At 37.0% G+C, this 18,416-nt stretch overlaps 2 protein-coding genes across 3 annotated transcripts; both read left to right on the top strand.

The window, feature by feature from the left end:
- The first annotated feature begins 7,832 nt into the window (after positions 1-7,832).
- On the top strand, positions 7,833-14,836 carry LOC113780963 (E3 ubiquitin-protein ligase HOS1). Of its 2 annotated transcripts, none has more exons than XM_027326757.1 (10): positions 7,833-8,158; positions 9,022-9,412; positions 9,742-9,876; positions 9,963-10,138; positions 10,534-10,944; positions 11,021-11,179; positions 11,776-12,270; positions 12,887-13,024; positions 13,443-14,119; positions 14,241-14,836. In XM_027326757.1, the coding sequence occupies exons 1-10, from the start codon at positions 8,048-8,050 to the stop codon at positions 14,413-14,415; spliced, it is 2,868 nt and encodes a 955-aa protein (XP_027182558.1). In that variant the 5' UTR covers positions 7,833-8,047; the 3' UTR covers positions 14,416-14,836. The 2 variants fall into 2 exon arrangements, with proteins under 2 accessions (XP_027182558.1, XP_027182559.1); XM_027326758.1 differs by lacking the exon at positions 7,833-8,158 and having other exon boundaries at positions 9,196-9,226; positions 9,303-9,412.
- Positions 14,837-15,444: 608 nt separating this feature from the next.
- Positions 15,445-17,325, top strand: LOC113780840 (probable transcription factor MYB58). Its single transcript, XM_027326623.1, has 4 exons — positions 15,445-15,638; positions 15,831-16,068; positions 16,189-16,266; positions 16,774-17,325. The coding sequence occupies exons 1-4, from the start codon at positions 15,445-15,447 to the stop codon at positions 17,323-17,325; spliced, it is 1,062 nt and encodes a 353-aa protein (XP_027182424.1).
- Positions 17,326-18,416: the final 1,091 nt, after the last annotated feature.

The raw sequence follows: 18,416 nt of genomic DNA on the forward strand, positions 1-18,416 counted from the left end.
TGAGTATATTGGCATTTTGGTGGGCCATTTCGTTTTAGCGATTCATTTATGTGCAGACAAGTTTCATTTCTGTGAGAGAGTGATATAAGTTGACAAACATAGAAAAGATTTTTTTTTTGGTGCCAAATATACAGTATAGTTGCAAGTTCTAGGCTATCTGATGAGCATAGTACATGTCACAAAAGAGTTTTGACAAAAACCAGCTCATTTTTAAATTTCAATATTTGTGTTACTGTTCTGCTTATTAGAAGACTTCAGAGAGATTTTATCTGCATTAAAGTTTGTATGAAGGTGAACATTGCAAGCTGTGGGACTGTCTTGCGAGCTTCTGTCAGAAGTAATTCTTTATGCAACTTCATAGATGTTATTGTCTCTATGCCTTTGTGCAACTTTTCAAGGTTAAGGAAACATGTTTTTGAATTTTTGAATATGTTGGATTTTTGAATGCTCCAATCATGCTGCTTCAGCTGTTGGAAGAGTGTCATTCTATTGCATCTTGATAACATTACTTTCTGCCTGTTTATGCGTATGCTTTGCTAATAGATTTCCAGACTCGTCAGTGAATCCTCTGCATCTATGCATGAACTTTGTTTTGTAACACTTCCCATCAACTTTAGAATCAAATTGAAAAATTTGTTTCTTGCAGTCATAGTTGATTTTCTGTTTGTAGATTTTAGTAAAACTACTTCAGTGCTGGTGACAACTAACGCCAGAGGATTTTCCCTGGATTTTGAACTATATTCTCGATTTCAAGTCGTTAAAGATTATGAATGGCACATTTTTGTGTTGTTTACCATTTTGCTTGGGAGTTCCTTGGCTTCAAGTGTTAGAGTTGATTACCTGGGTAGCTTAAGTTCTCTGAAGGGTAATGTTCTTGTCTTTATGGAAATGTTTCCTCTTTTTTTTTTTTGTGTGGAAATGTTGACTATAGGTGTTCCAACCTTGTAGTAGATGTTGCATCACATTGAAAAGAATTTGACTTTGCTCCTTTTCATTTGCTTTACTAATTGCATCAGAACTTACTGATTATCCTCCCTCATTTTAAGTTTCTTATCACACCATCAGAATCTGCTTCTTTTGGCTGCGCTCATCTATCTCTCGAGTTCAGCTAAATTATGTTGATTCCATACTGATTTTTTTTTTAGGCCGGGAGGGGGGGGGGGGGGGGGAAGATGGTTGGATGGGCTTTTGTTCCATTGGTGTTTTGGCAATCGTGTGGAAACCGTTGAAATTAGCTGTGGCATCAGAGAATCTTCTTTTCCGAAATTACCAGGTCAAAGTCAAGGTCACGAAAATGGGCTTTGCAAAGCCTCCAAGAATGTGTTTCTTCGTTGTGTTGTGAGGCTCACAAAATCTTTAATTATGGGGTGTGTGTGTGTGTGTGTTGAGGCGGGGGGGGGGGGGGGGGGCGTTCCTTCCTACGAAATAGTCATATGAGGAAAAAAATATGAAACTCAATTTCTTCATAGGCTAAGGTGGCTGCTGTTGTTTTTTTTTTTTCAAGAAAAAAAAAACATGTTTCATTCCTCACTAGCTCTATTAATGAAAAATAATTGCATATGACTTTTGTCTGTGATGCTATAAAACATGAAAGTGGCATCATTTAAGCTCCGTATTCCCCACTGACAAGAAAAAAAAAACATGTTTCATTCCTCACTAGCTCTATTAATGAAAAATAATTGCATATGACTTTTGTCTGTGATGCTATAAAACATGAAAGTGGCATCATTTAAGCTCCGTATTCCCCACTGATAAATATGTCAATTCAATGCAGGAAATATGTCTGTGTAACTTGGTGGAAGAATCATCATCAAACATGTATTGTATTCTGTTGCTCCTAAAGCTCTAAAAGAAATTGCTGAGAATTTAATTAATATAAGGTGGGTATTTGTTGGATGGAGGGAGTCTTCTTCTTGTTGTTTAGAAATGATTGTCTGCTGTTTGATAAACATGGCCAAGAAGAGGCTGCATGGCCTTGACGCCTAGCTTTGTTTGGAATGGGATTTTTTACCCAAAAAAAAAATTACGTTTTTCGTGAATAAATTTTTCAATCATTTTTTGCCTCACATATATCAAATCGCTATTTTCTATATTAAAAAAAAAAACTCAAAAAATTGCAATCCAAACACGATTGTAGTTTTCTCTGTTGGGACCTGGTTAAAGTATAATTTTCAGCTGTCGGCATATCTTGACGGTCTGGTCTTGACTCAGCGCTTTGAATCTTCTCAATTTTTTGGGTAAATTACACACAAGTCACCAAAATTTTTCGAAGTCTTATTCCATTCACTCAATTATTATTTTTAATACTAAATAGCCTACTCAACTTTACAAAAGTGCCATTTTTTACCGCTCTCAACTATCTTTTGTATCAAATTAACTGACTAAACTTTTTAAGAGTCTATTTTACCAGTGCAACTTTTTTTTTTTTTTTTTATATCAAATAATTCAATAGACTCTTTTAATAGATTCATTTTGGCCCTTATGTTAGATTCTGCCGACGAAAGCTTGCTATGTAACCCATTTTGAATGAAATTTTATCATTTCACACTCAAAATTCATCAATCCAAATCGATTAAATTATTTTATAACTTCAGATGACCACTAAATTCTCTATTTTCCAGTAGGGCTATAGCGTGTTTGTGAGGACCCAAATTGTGTTTTGGGATTTAGGATTTTTGGAAGCAATAGAATAGTTTAATCCATTTGGGGTAGATGAATATTGGGTGCGAAATTACGAACCAGTCTCTATTCAAATCAATTTTCTTCATCTATTTATATAAATAGATGATTTGGACAACTGCAACCCCGTCTTAAAAAATTGACAATTTTCTTCTGTTATTTATATAAATATTCCGATGATTTTCAAGGCTATTCTTCCCCGAAAAAGTTACTTATATTAACGGTATAACATTTTAATCAATATACATATAAACATTGTCGACACTCTCAAAAATGAAGTCTTGAATTAACAAAATATCATCAATTAACTCCCATCAAATTGAGTGTAAGGTTTTAGGATTCATTAGATAGTCTATATGGTGTATAATAGATCAGGAAACAACCCCCCCATCCCTGCACCCAATTTTTTTTTTTAGGTTCTCAACATTTGAGTTTAAGTGTGTTTGGATAGGAGATTATTTAGAAAAAAAATATTTGGGATAGTGTTGTAGTGTTTTTTTTGTAATGATGTGTATGTGAGATAAAAAAAAAAAGTTAGAAATTGTGTTTATAATACAAAGTGAATAATATTTATTTATTTTTTTGCAAATTAACTTAACATATACTACGAGAATTTTTCAAAATCCTCAAAATTTTAGAAGTAGAAACTAGAAATATATGGAACTTTTTTTGGGGGGGGGGGGGAAGGAGGGGTTTGTGTGAGCCCCTCCTCCCTAATTTCGTCCTTGAAACTATCCATCCATCCAGTCTTTTTCATGGATGTATTATTTGCACTGTCAGTGTGTCATACTTTACAATTTTCATATGCAGTACCATTACAATTCTCATTCATCTCTATTTTATACATACATACATATATATATATATATATGCGTGCGCACATACACACATATATATATATATATACACACACACATGCTTATGGTGTTTGGTCTACCGCTAAATATTGTTAGAGTAAATTTATGAGTTAGAAACGGTAGATTAATTTGAAGTGTGCCAAAGTGGTCCAAAAAATTGGATAGTACATTTATCAAAAAATAAAATTATTCTTTAATTGTATTATAAGTATGTTCTTTAGTCACGTTTTTATCTCACATTCATCATATTACAAAAAGTGCTATAGTATTATTCTAAATTCTTTTCCAAACGAACTTATTTTATCAACCATATAGATAAAGAGGGAACCGCCCCCTGCCACGTTGGATGGTCGTCCGCCCATGTGCGTTGTAGGGATTGGCCGTTGGTTATGATGTCAGCTTCCCGTACCAGGTAGTCTTCTTCTTCTTTAAGACAGGTAGTTTTTGCATGGTTTATATATATATATATATATTTTTCCCCAAAACAAATGAACTGATGTCATTAGTCATTAGTCATAGTCATCATTAGTCATTAGCGGCAGAACAGCCTCTTGGTCAGAGGTGAAATTACGTTTTGCTCCTTGAGAGTTTGTTTTTTTTACCTGTTTTTTTACTTCTGTATTTGTTGGTAATAATCTCTGCGGGTGTGCCCATCTGTGTCAAATGGCCTCTACCGCCAAATTTCCAATCTTCAACTTGCTTCGGCTTTTACGAACGAGGCATTTAATCCCTGTACAGCCATGCTAGGAAACCTCGTAACCGTTGGGTAATTCGGTCGGTTTCTGCTGGATATCTTTCTTTTTGGGTTCCATTTAGCTTGCTTTTGATTGCTCTGTCTTCTGTTCGCTGCTTTTTGCTATCGCTTGTTTGCTGTGCTTATGGTGAGTGTATTTTGTCTTCACCGTTGCTTTTGCTTTTTAAAATTTTGTGTTGTACTCTTTTAGCTCTGTTTGTCTTACATTCTTTTTGTTTCCTGGTTGTTAGCTCTAGAGTTGGTTATTGTTGCATTGCCGTCTTCCATAAACGCAGCTGCAGGTTCTTAGTCTTTTTCCTTTTGCTTTTTTATGCTGCACTGATGCTGTGTATGGTGATGTTCCTTTTGTTTCCAAAGATTTTCTGCATTTTCTCTATGTTTTAAATTTCCTCTGCATGTTCCCGGTCTTTTTCCTTTGCTTGTAGCTGGTTACTGTTGCATTGTTGTCTTCCACAACCACAGCTCCAGCTCCTTACTTTTCCTTCCTCTGGTTTTTTTAAATGCGGGTTTGTGTTGTTGCCTTCGTCGATGCTGTGCATGTTCGCGTTTGTTTTCGTTGCAGCCATTTTTTTATCATTTTCCCTCAGCTTTTAGCTCTCTTCGTTTGTTTGTTGGTCGCTTACATCCTCTCAACCTTGCCTTGTTCGCTGCTCATTTTCTTTCATCCTTCTCCTTTTTGCACTCTGTTTGTTCGCTGTAATGCTTGTTTGTGCTTTTTTTTGTCTATTTTCTTTGCTCTTATCTTCTTTCTCCATGTTATTCATTGTTGCTTCTGCTGTTGTGTGCGTGCTAAACCTTTCGTTGTTTTTCTGGAAGCTGTGGCAGTGTGTTGCGCCAGTTCTGTTTCACCTGGTGCCCTTTTGGATTTGGAGACGTGTGCTTCCAGTCAGTGCTTGTTTGAGCCAGTTCAGGTTTTTAAACTATTCTAATCTCCTGTTCCTTCCTTTAACTTTAAGCATATTCGTTCTTCCTTGTGCTCTTTCATTCTACTCTACATATTTTTATTATTGTTCTCCTGTGCTCGAATTTCTTGCTACAAAAAAAATGTTTTGTCCTCTACTCTGTGCCTCTGTTGCATGCCTCTGTGTTTGTTGCTGTGTGATTGTATCTATTCCATTTCTTCTCTTGCCTGTTCTGCACTCTGGGTGTTGCTGTGTCATTTTTCCTTTGGTTGTTGGGCTTAGTTTATCTTCTTCAGCCTTCCAGTCTAAGAACATGGTTAGGAATTCAAGGCGTCGTAAACGCTATGCCGAAATGCCAGAGCAAGAAAAGGCCGAGCTTTTGCGCCGTCGCCGTGATGCTAATGCTGCAAAGAAAAGGAAAGATGGGCGGATGCTAATGCTGTCGCCGTGATGCATTGCCGTCTTAAAAAAGCACTAATGATTCTAACCTGATGATTGTATGCACTGATGCTGTTGCCGGCGACGGCTGTTGCTTTTGATTCCAGAAAAGGTTCTTAGACTTTATACTCTCTTTTTCTTCCCAGTATGAAACCAATGATTCTAACCCTTTGGAAAGAATTCGAAGAACTGGATGGTCCCATCATTAGAGCTCCTGGGCGCCATTTTCCCATCATTATTGCGACAAGAGTCAGGGTGACAACAAACAATTGTAGCTATATACTACTCTCTTTTTCTTCAAGAACGTTAAATGCATATGTTTCTTAGAAAGCTGTTGGTTTTAACACTTTTTTTATTTCAATACCAGACCTGAGCTTCTCAACTTCTTATTGTTCAGCCATTACGGTGGCTCCATTTTTGCAACAAGCAATGCATCTTGATTTCTGGTCAGAACTATTAAATATATGATACACCGCTTTCCCATTTACATTGAGCCACTTAAAGACCGTTTCTCCCATTTTATATATATCAGGTACCATAGTCATGCACTTGCAATAGACAAGCTAATTGATAATGGAAGTTACACTGATCCGTGAGTTCTTCTCCCTCCTGTTGCCAATAATAGAATTCTTCGTATTAGTGCTGCATTTCAACAGGTCACTGTCTTGTTGCTATTTATATTCTATAAATCATGTTTACCTCCCTTCTATCCTTATTATTATTATTTTACAGAGAACCACTACTGCATGGATTAGAGGAATCATTGAAATTTCCTTTAGGCCCCAAAAATTATTCTATATGGCATGCCCCCAATGTCATCAACCAAACAGCTTTGCAGGCACATCGATAGTTCAATGCGAATACTGTCAGGCTAACATTGAACTCTTACCAAGGTTTTTAAAGCTCTTCAGTGCATACAATCACTTTACTCAATGAATTCATGAAATCCATACTTTTTCATAACTGTTATACCATTTTCTCCCTTACAGAGCTTGTATTACCATTTTCATTGCTGATTCAAGCGGATCATTGGCTGCTACTGCTATGGGAACTGAAGCTGAAAATTTAATTAACTACTCAACTGCTGAACTCCATTATTTATACGAACAGGTGCCTATTCATCCCTATCCAGTCACGAGTGTTTTCTTTCCTTTATGTTTTCTTTACACTAATTTCTTCCCTTCGTTTTCTTGACCCAGAAAATTGATCTAGCTTCATACCTCATGCGTACTCTGCAAAAAAAGGACAAAACTGTTCTACGTTAAACCTTCCTCTTCCAGATTCGCCGGCATCAAATGTGCAGCCTATGAAATAATTACTTCATACGCTATGGATGAACCCATGAACATCAATCACATCAACTTCAATGGCCTTAACATCAACAACTAAGCTTTTCTTCGCTTGCCTTTAATTTTTAAGCTATTTCTAGCCAGATGGCTGCTAGACTTTGAACTTTTTTTATTATTCCCCCATCCATCTGTTATGAGTTATTGCAACTACATTATAGCAATTTATATGCTCTATGTATTATTGTCTGATTTCATTCCGCTTTCTTGCCTTTCTCGATTATCTCCGTTAATAGAATCTACCTGGGCATATACATTTTCAAATTTTCCCACCGCGCACTTGCGCGGTGAACCCCTCCTAGTTTAAGATACGAAAAAGGTGTTTAGTTGCACTGCAGAATGGATAGATTTGCAAAGGGCGTTTTGCACGCGCAATTGGCCTCCAAATTTGGTGCACTTAAATGATTATAGGAAACCCAAAAAAAAAAAAATTTTTTCTAAAAGTCGATTTTGCTTTCTTCTATTTCATGACGCAAAGTAGAATCCAAACAAATTGTGGCAAACTCTTTAGGCAATACAATCATGATTGGTACTTGCTTTACCATCTTGAAAGATAGTTTCCAAGGTAACTAATCATTTTGGCCTCCACAATATTCCTTTTTTTTTTTTTTTGCTATCCCTCGTTATCAAAAAAACATATAGTACTAAGAAATTGCTCTTTGGTTTTCTTCTGTGAAACTTTGAAAATTTAGTACTAGTAGATTTTTAGGCTTATTTCCTCTCTTCTGTTTCCTCTCAATCGTTCTTGAATTTTGTTTGTTTTTGTCCTTATGACGGAAAAAATAATAAAATAAAATAAAATAATAATAAATAATGAGAAAGAAAACCCACTCCAGTCGGCCTCCAAAACCCCGAATCGAAAGACCGCTCTCCCGAACATGTTTCAAAAACCCTTCTCCAATTCACTCACTCTAACCAGTCTCCTTTCTCTCCCTAATCCAAATTACTCTAATACTAATTGGCTTCTTAATCCTTTTTCTGAATTAAATCTCTGATTCTTATTCTATTTTTTAACCCTTCTTGAAATCCAATCCAATAGTTCTTCTTCTTCGGATTGAGCTCTGACAGAAAATGGAGCAGAATAGATTTACTGACGCCTTCTCCAACGGCGGCGCCACCGCAGCTTCCACCACACCCTCCGTTCCGCCTCGTCAACCTAATTATACCTGCGCAAAAGTCCAGGTTTCAATTTTTCACGTTTTTAAGCAAATAGATGCAGTGCCAGTATTTTGTGTCTATATCCAGCTGTATGTTATGCGTATCCGGAATTCTTGAGAGGAACCCTAGTTGCTTCTCTCAAATGATAATGGGATTCATAGTAAGCTGCTGATTTTTTTTTAATGTATACTCAAGTGTGGTTGCAATTGCGGTTGGATGCTTTACAGGCTTAGGGTTTGGAATTGGAATTTGCCATAGACACTTTCTTCACGGAACACTTGAAGTTCAATGGTGAACTGGTCCAAGTTGCAAAATTGCATTTTCCCCAACTGAAGCAGACTGTTGAGAAAATTGGAGTCCCACCTCCCCCCCACCAACACCCCACAACACACACACACCCACACACATCAAAAAAGTTCTAAAAGTTCGCTATTTTGAAGTCTTAATTTTTTCCTCTGTAGTTTTGGGGTTATGTAACCTTCACTTCAGTTGGGGGAGAACCTTGTTCACGGTGGATTTTGTTTCTTGCAAAGTAGATAACTAAACAAATTATGTAACTATTAAATTCTTCACTGTAACAGAAAATGGAGTTGGTTACCCAAATTTAAACTAATTGAATTAAATATTGCAATTTGAAATTTGAGCATCCAAGCTTTGGTCACTGGTCGGTTGATTGTCACTCATGAGCCCTCGGAGCTACTTGGTGACTTGTGAGGTTGCGGAAATATCATGGGCTGCATTTTTATGGATGTGGTTGTGCTGGAATGAAGAGTCACTAATTAGCTAGATGGTTCTTCCGCTTCATCTTTTAATATATTTGTGGTCATTGAATGTGGGGATTGTGTACATTTCTCTTGCTAATTGATGCCATTTTTGTTTAATGGCAGGAAGCTTTGGCTCACCTGGCATCAATTGATCCTATTGAGTTGTGTAATGAAGCTAAAGTTGAGCATTGTAGGGCAACTAGAGATTTGAGAAGCTGTGGGCGATACATTCAGAGTGTCTTAAACTCATGTGGCCATGCCTCCTTATGTGAGGAATGTAGTCAGCGGTGTGATGTTTGCCCAATATGTAGAGTTCCTTTACCTAAGGGTGGGAGTAGACTTCGTCTTCGCCTTTATTATGAGTGCATAGAAGCGTGTCTTATCTCTAAAAGGTGTGATGACAGATTGCAAGATAAAGAAGATGGTGACAAAGAACTTATAGCTGATGTTCAGCGTTTATATTCTTTATTTGATGTTGCCTTGGAGAATAACTTGAGTTCTCTAATATGTCACTGTATCCTTTCCTGGTGTTTATTTGGGCAAATGACACTTTTTGGTGCAGCTTCTAGCTTTCTGGCAAGGAATTGCTTTCTTGAGTGAAATTCGGTCAGATAATTATGGCTTCCTGTTCTTTCCTCTCCTTTTGATGTGCTATGAGTATATATTCTTTCCTAGGTATTATACTTAAATGTTAAAAAGAATTTTACAACTTCAAAAGACCATTGGAAATATTCTGGTCATTTGTTATTGACATTCAGGCTCAAAAAGAGTGAGAAATTATTATTTGCTGTAGTCCATATTCTAGCTACTTGTTTCTTCTTTTCCTTAATAGTTCACTCACAGATGTTACAGACGTCTGTATGGATGAGAGTGCTGTGTCCAGTGATCCTGTAATTGCGTTCTTGCTGGATGAAGTGGTTGTCAAAGATTGGTGCAAGCGGACATTCAAGAATATTGTGGCTGATCTCCAAGCTATGTGTATCCTGACCAAAAAAAAAGTTCTAGAATTGTTTATTTTTAGGTTGTACAACAATAAATTTTATATTCCTTGACATGCTTAATAGATAATCTTGCAGTATGCGAGCTGAAAGCATGTTTGAGTTTGCTATTGAAGTTTTCTGTGAAGCTAGCTGGCTTGGTCATTGTTCTAGATGTTCTGGAATCATCATTTAAAGGTTCGCTATCAGCAAAACTTCACGATCTTCACCATCTTCAAGAAAACATTCTAAAGACAAAGCAGGTGAACTTGCTGAAACTTTTTTCCATAAATTCAAGAATCAAGTATTTACAGGAGGAGAAATTTTGCAGTCATGTTTGTTATGATATTCAAGTGGTTGAACAATTTCACTCACTTTTGATACTTCTGAAAGTGTTTTAGAATGCAAGTACTGTAGAAGCAATTAAAAAACTGGGTTTCTTGTATATTTACTTCAGATGGTTTTGGATATTGTACATAAATGAATACTTCAAATACACTGTTATACCCTGTATCCTGACTTTGATTCTATCCAAGGTGGATAGGGAAGTGAAACTTGATCCTATGAATTTGATGTAGGGGATTGGAAGAGTAGTTGTTTTTATGATGAGCATTTGACACATACATTTCCCTGTTTTTACTCTTTTTTGGATTTTCAGCACTTGGAAGTTATAACTTGGTGTACGAGACATGATTTTTTGGTGAATGTGAGGTCCCGTCATGGTCCGATTGCATCATGGCGCTCTGAAGTTCGTGAGAGGAAATCTGCTGCTATTAGGCGTGCATGGCCTGATTCAGTACCAAATTCTGCTGCAGTCTCCTCAAGGACAGATAATTCCACTCTTTTTATTGAAGAAGCACTTTCAAATCTTGATACTGAGTGGGGACATATAGATGATCCAGGAGAAGAATTGCAAATTGCACTTCTGCAGAAGGATGGGGGATCTTCATTTTTGCGTTCCAAATTGGAGGGTTTGGCTGCATTATACCCATTTGAGAGTATGAGAGCTGCTATTGATGTGCTTTTCCTACGAGGAAGCTCTGATTTGGTGGTATCAAAGCAAGCAATTGTATCCTTGTGAATGTAGTTAAAATTTATTATGCTTCGCTTTTAGTTTCTCTTGTTTTTCCCTGACTTTTCAACAGCTTCTGTATTACCTATTTGACCGGCACTGGACAATACCTGAGGACCTATGGAGATATGTTGTTGATGACTTTGCAGCGAGTTTTTGTATAACAAGGCATTCCTTACTGGAATCTTTTGTCTTTTATCTTCTTGATGACCATACTGACAAAGCTCTTCAGGTAATTTCCATCTGGTGACTGCATTATTTTTGTCTCTATTTTCTTGGGTGTTAGGATTCTACCTTTATATCTCTTGACAAGTAAATTTTCTGTTTTTATAAATAAATCTATGATATCTTGTTGTTCAAGTGTACTGCTTTTAGCCAAAATTCCATTTTAATCTTCAGCACAGCCTTATAATATTTGAACATGTGGTTTTGGTTCTTCAGTTTTCCTGGTACTTGCCAATTTTAGCACATCAGTCTGCAGTAGTTCATTTAGAAGCTATCATCTTGAAAATTATGAGTTTGGCAATTTTTTCTAGCCACGATTCAGATATATACTTTTACATGAACAGGCAGATTTATAAACCTAAAATCTGGTTGGTTATGCGAGTAATTGATCAGCACAATATGTCTTCAAACCAATATGACCAACTTATTTGTTTTGTTTTTCTAGATATCAACTTGGAAGTATGATTCGATTACTTTTTACTGTGAGATTATTGCCTCACACCTGAACTTTTCATTGATTGATTGGTTTACCTTCTTCTGTATCTTATTGATAATTATTAAAGTACCTGTCTTGCACTGACCCTTGAAATCCTGACCTGGTAGGAAGCCTGTCGTCTTCTCCCTGAAATTTCGGGCCCCACAGTTCATCCCAAGATGGCCAAAGTATTGCTAGAAAGGCAGAATCCTGATGCAGCTCTTATGGTTTTGAGGTGGTCAGGTCGAGATGAAGCGCAATTGGTTTCACTTGAGGAGGCTGTCACCACTGTTCGGGTGCGAGTGGAATGTGGGCTTCTTACTGAAGCATTTATGTATCAGAGGGCTGTCTGCATGAAGGTCAAAGAAAAAAAGTTGGGGGATGAATCTTTTCTGAATGCTTCAGGTGAAACAAGAGATGAACATTGGACCTGGACGCAATGGGTGGAGGTTATGGTGACAGAAATATGTTGTCTTTGTATTCGAAGGAATTTGGTAGATCGAATGATAGAATTACCATGGAACTTTGATGAGGAGAAACATCTACACAAATGTTTGTTGGATTTTGCAACAGATGATCCTTTATCAACAATGGGAAGTCTTCTTGTAGTGTTCTATTTGCAGGTATTTTGCTTGTACATCTATTGCATGTTATTTTCTTTCTTTCTATCTCTTGTGCAAATGTTGGTGAAAATGATTTTGCAATCAACCAAATAAATGTATTTTGATGCTTGGTTTGTTGGGCCTTAAAAAGCTCAGCTATTGCATTAATTACCCCGTGTGGTTCTAATGGTGTTCTATATGTATTTCAATTTGTTAATTATTTGATGTCTCTTGAAGTCATAGAAGTTATTTCATCAAAATGGAATTTGTAAGAGTAATTTATGTAATAACTGTTGCATTTTGGACTTTAGGAAAATAGTCTTGGATATGTTTGGAGAAATGTGGGCATTGAGTACTTTTAATTGCAGATATAATATAGTTGTATGGTTAGATAAGTTAATACCATGTGTAAATGCTCAGCCAACATGTCTTGGGATAATGACCACATTTTTTCAGGAACTATGCTCCTTTTTTGTCTGAGTAAAGGAAAGCTTGTTTGATTGTACCTATTGCTAGCTTTTTTCTGTTGGGATTGAAGTGTAATTCTGCTTTTGACATTCAATCTTAGCAAATAAGCCCTCGCATTTTCTGAGTTGCTAGCTCTGTTAATGGTTATTGTCTCCTTTTTATGTTTCAGCGATATCGATACATTGAAGCATATGAAGTTGATCGGAAGCTCGTGAATATAGAGCAAGAGTACATTGTGAAAAGTTCTGCCCGAGAAGAAATTTTAGTCAGGATGAGATCCACAAGTCACTGGAGATCTGCATTAGTTGTAAGTATTTCCAAAATTTAGATGGTTTCTTTGCTTCTTTTCTTCTGAAAATTATGCAGGTGTTTTGATAGTTCAAATGACATTGCAAAGTTGGGTGCTTATATCTGTGAGATTCTAAGTAAATTTAGTTTAGTTGTAGTTCAAATTTTTGCTGGAGATATGATGCCATGGGCTCAATAAAGTTTCTATCCAGAGTTAATTTTTGTGCAATAAAATGAAACTGGGGTCTTCCAAACAGGTGAAGAAGAAGAAAAGTTACACTTGGATACTCCAACCATATTTTCCTACTCTTCTTTGGTCCTATGGAGCATGTCTTATTTCCTATTACTGCCATGTTAATTTAAGTTGTAGAAATAATGTCTTTGGAACTTCTGGTGAGGGATTTAGCTTTTCTAAATACATAGTTGTGGTTCTACAGGAGAAGAGCATAGAATTATTGCCTGATGTCATACAGCAGCAACTGAAAAATGGAAAGCTTCATGAAAATGGGTTGCTTCCTAGTAATGCAGGTGGTTTTCCAGCTAACTCCAATGATGCAAGAGAACAGGGACCTATATTGACCGGTTTATTAGTTCCTCCTGTCATTTCTTCCTCTGTTCAAGGGACGAATAATGTAATGACTTCACCAATACATTCAACTCTTAATAGTTCGTCAAAACTGGGCGGATCTGTTAGTTTTCGAACCAATAATTATGGGAATTTTGGTGCATCTATGCTCCCCAAGGGATTCTTTAATGCAGCAGAAAAGGGATGGACGCCTGATAGTGGCCTCAGGAAAAATTTTAGCTTTGATGACGTCAGTCCTGCAATTCCCAATACTAATATAGCTACATCTCCAATCCGAGAGTTGAAAAGCAGTTCATCACAAAAGCCTGGGAGTATACCCAAGCAAAATGGGTCTTTGAACAAAGTCCACAGCCGAAGCTCCTACTTGAAAGGATCTATTGCAAATCCTGTCACTTCCCTTAGGAGCAACCTTGGGATGTTGATGGATTCTGCTCAAGACTCTAGTGTGCTTGGCAAACTTGCATTCTCAGACAAAACTGATGTACCTCAGATGCTTCATTCAAATGATTCCATGGACATCTCTTGGAGGTGAAATTCTTATGCCATATTCTTTTAGGAATAAGCACCGTTTCTTTGACATAGCCTGCATTTCCTGCTTTAGATCGACTTAGGCAAATAAGTTTACTCATTTTGCTGTTTATTTTTCCAGTCATGATGAGAGGGGTTTGTCTGTTGAGAGAGTAGATGCAAATGGTGGGCCCAGATGGCGATCTGACGAGTCTAGTGAAGATGAAGAGCATCAAAACCAGGATAGAACTGCAGTTACAGCAGCTAATACAAGGAACATTAGGGGAGCGAGAAGAGGCAGGGTTTTGGGAAGATGATGCATCTGGTTCGCATGAAAGGAAGTTCCTTTCTTCATGCTAAAGATTAGTTAAAATTGGAGACCAGCAGATAAGCAACAGACTAGGAGGCCGTCTGAGGAAGTTCAACCGGTAATTTCTATACTGCCCTGGGAGGAAACATTTGGATGCCCCTCACTGCAGTTAGGGCTTGAAATTTGGTGATGGATCCTAGCTGTTTCATTGTTGTACTTCATATCCTAGAGTTATAGCGGAATGATATTTTACTACTTGAGATGAGATCTATATTATACATACTGGTTTGGCCAAAGTTTTGTAGCTTATGATAAACAATTTCAAGGCCCGACTGGCTTGTTCATTTACCACAATTGATGTTAATATTTTACCCTAACATGTACATACAAATCTGATCTGTTATTCAGATTGATTTTATTTTTCTCCTTAGTTTTGGTTCCGTACATTGTGGTTGTGCTTCTGAGTTAGAAGGCTTGTTTTTGTTTCTCATTCTCTTATCCGTGAACTCCAACAGAAGAGTGTGGCTGTCAAGTCTCTCGACTCATTCCAGGTATTCTGCACTGATCAACATTAACCTCTATCGCTAATTTTAATGGCCCTCGTTAACAATAATGTCAGTGAAATCCTTCGTGTCAACTGGTTGAAGGCTTCATGAAACATTGCCCGTGAGCCTCATTATTTTGCTTCATTGGAAACTCTCTGTTATTCTATTACGTGCAGGGAGTCCAGAAATAATGGCGGCCTTGTTACTCAATGAGCATATGTGCAAGTCAAACGTGAATGTGCATTTGGGAGAAAAATGGGGAAATGTGGATATGCATTGGAATGGACATGCCCACTAACCGTTTAAACCGCCACTTTCAAATTTGGACAATGAGAAACCTACGTGGTTTAAGGAGCATGGGCTAACAAGTTTGAAAACAGAAAATTGTTTCAACGTCTAATTCAAAATATTAAAAGAAGCAAAATCACATCCCCCTCCTGATTTTGGTTGTGACGGGCAGAAACCCTGAAAACAGGCAAAGAATTTTGAACATGGAAAGACTGAGAGCCCAAGAAGATATCAAGAAAGGGCCATGGTCTGCTGAGGAAGATGAGATACTGATGAACTTTGTAAAGGAAAATGGCCCCAGAGACTGGAGCTCCATTCGATCCAAAGGGCTCTTACCAAGAACTGGAAAATCTTGTCGTCTCAGATGGGTCAATAAACTTCAACCCAACTTAAAAAAGTATGTAGATATCTTTTGAGTCGTTGGAAAATTTTCAATTTTTGGGGGTTAATTGATTTTGCATAATTCTACTTAAGAGTATCTTGTTACCTTTGATTTTTGTGGAATTTAAAGAAGGCATGTTAAGCTAATTGTTCCGGCTTCTTGTTCTTTTATCTGTCGAACTTGCATTCTACACATTGTGAAAAGAAGAGGATGCAAATTTTCAGCAGAGGAAGAGAGAGTGGTCTTGGAGTTGCAGGCTACACTTGGAAACAAATGGGCAGCAATAGCTACATATTTGCCCGGAAGAACTGATAATGATGTGAAGAATTTTTGGAGCACGAGGCAAAAGAGGCTGGCCAGGATACTGCGAGCATCATCACAACCAAACAGGGCGCACAAGCATACAGCTAAAGCACCGGTTGTAAATGAAGCTTCTACTTTGCAAGTGAGAACTCCTAGTCCGCACTATACAATTTCATTTCACAATTTCCACCTTTTTTTTTGCTTTTGTTTTACCATCCCGTCTCTTTTTGCATCCTTTTTACCCTCAAACCTTAACTGACAGGCACAAGATTCGAACCTTGAACATGACAGCGAGAAAAATTCTAAGAGCCCTTCTCTGTCAACTAGATCGACACTAGTGGTTATTTCACCATTTCCACCTAACAAGCCATAATGTTGAAATTTCCATTTGCATGGATTTTCTATTTGAGAGTTTTATGTTGCATCTTACATGCTGTAATAGTTGACATTCTTTGTCATACATATTTTTACCAAACTATTTGAACTCACACGGTTTCTGTATTTTGTCTGTTTTGATTAGTTTCCATATTGCAGATTTTGGAGCAAAAACATCTTCGGATGATAAGTTAAAGAAGTAAGAAATATGTGCTCGTCAGTATAAAGTAAATCCACGTGCATAATGTCTGCTTATGAGTTTAGGTGTTGGGGTACCATTCTTTTTGCGGAAATCTTGGAAAGGGCCATAATATTTTTAAGAATCCACGCCAAGTGTTTTAGTTTGAGGGAAAGGAATTGTGCCAATTCCAATATCTTGCCTGTGATTGGCTGATTTCTCACTTGCGTCCCCTTGCCGTTGTATTTCTGGAGTTTTGCATTATCTGCTCTGATGAATTTTTTACTCTTTCAGGCCTCTGTTTCCAGCTTCAATCAGGTTAAAGAGACTTCATTACAATGTCATATCTGCTCCTGTTTTTGGTCTGAAAATGCCAATGCTATCAATATTTTGCCACCACCAGATTGCCTAAACATGGGTACAGCTGGTGTGATCTCGGGTGTTCCTCCAGCAGTTGATGAGCATACAAGTCCTCCCCAACTCTGCATCCAGAGCAACAATCATCAACCATCTGTTTCACCTCCTTTTGGAATCTCTTTCAGCACTGAGCAGCCTAAACCAGCACTGAATAACCTTCCCCTTTGGCAAGAAAATCAGGATTTTGGGGCGGAACTTGGTGAGCCAAATTTTATGGGTGCGTTGACGCAACAAGAATCTCTGGAAGTTGGAAATATGGCACAGCATAACCTGGGATTGTCACTGGATGAATTGGAGGCCACTGGCCAGAATTTTAGTGAGATTAATGACTATAAGGATAAGATGTTGACGATACCTGATACTCTATTTGGTGATCTCTCGGATGACATGCTTGATAATCTAGATGCAGTTCCAAGATCATCTTCTTAATTCATTAGCTATCGTTGTTATTTTACGTATGTTCTATCAAAGAAGCAGGAGCTTCTGCATTTTATATCTAGTTTGCTATCAGCGTTTTTAGCATTTTGGGATGATTTTCTTTGGCTGGTTCTAATGATTCAGAATCTATTTAAGAATGTGCTGGCGTCAATATTGTTTGGGAACAAGTACTTCAAAGGGCTGATAAATCTCAAACTACTATGCTTAAATACGCTGAATTTTTTTCCAACTAATTTGAGTTAAAAGAAGAACCTCATCTTTTTCGCAGTTTGTATTTAATCCCAACATCAAACTTAATCACCCTTTACCATATTAGCATGGCTTACTCATTTTCCCCCTCTGGCCAAATTTTTAACCATATAATCAAGTCACAATGACCTTATCCGGAAAAGGAAAGTGGATGATAAAGGAGAGTAACATTTAGTACCAGGCCTGTTAATCGGGTCATCAAAGCCAACTTCAATAAGCTCAGACTCAACTGATATAGTTAGTACCACTTTCGAGTTTCGAACTATGAGTTTTGGATTAATAAATATATTTGACTCATAAAATATTCAGACGGTTCAATTTTGGCCCAAACTTACTTATTTTTCCTTAATTTTCTTAATATAATAACTATAACTATTAGGTTCTGAAGTTAATTTAACATCTATAGGACCATAACATTAAAGCTATACACAAACCAGTAACAATTAATTAAAAAGTATATAAACCAAGAATTTTTTAACAATAATATATCCAGTTAGTTTAAAATACATGATAAAATTGTAATAAAATATGATCAACAGTCAATACCTTTTCAAAGATCCTCAATTTGCTCATATTAAGATTTTTCCATTTCCTTGATTTGAACAGAAATACAGCTTTTAAATCCAAATAGAAGTAAACAAATTGATTTGTTTCATGAGTTACATGAGAACTTAAAAAAAAAAAAAAGAAAGAAAATAGACCAAGAAATGATGGTGACCAGTTCATGTAGAGTTTAAATTGGTGGAGTATACAAAAAGCATGTTTTGTCATTAAAACTACCCATATATGCTTAATTAAAATACAAGCAACCATTACAAGCATCTAGGTAACAT

This window comes from Coffea eugenioides, chromosome 8 (assembly GCF_003713205.1).
Source record: "Coffea eugenioides isolate CCC68of chromosome 8, Ceug_1.0, whole genome shotgun sequence".
NCBI lineage: Eukaryota > Viridiplantae > Streptophyta > Magnoliopsida > Gentianales > Rubiaceae > Coffea > Coffea eugenioides.

Bases quoted from the DNA above. Each gene is read 5' to 3' on its own strand.
- LOC113780963 (XM_027326757.1), top strand. From the start codon at position 8,048: ATGGAGCAGAATAGATTTACTGACGCCTTCTCCAACGGCGGCGCCACC. The intron at 8,159-9,021 runs GTTTCAATTTTT...GTTTAATGGCAG, and splicing joins ATACCTGCGCAAAAGTCCAG to GAAGCTTTGGCTCACCTGGC. The intron at 10,945-11,020 runs GTATCCTTGTGA...ACTTTTCAACAG, and splicing joins TGGTATCAAAGCAAGCAATT to CTTCTGTATTACCTATTTGA.
- LOC113780840 (XM_027326623.1), top strand. From the start codon at position 15,445: ATGGAAAGACTGAGAGCCCAAGAAGATATCAAGAAAGGGCCATGGTCT. The intron at 16,069-16,188 runs GTGAGAACTCCT...CTTAACTGACAG, and splicing joins ATGAAGCTTCTACTTTGCAA to GCACAAGATTCGAACCTTGA. The intron at 16,267-16,773 runs GTTATTTCACCA...TTACTCTTTCAG, and splicing joins CAACTAGATCGACACTAGTG to GCCTCTGTTTCCAGCTTCAA.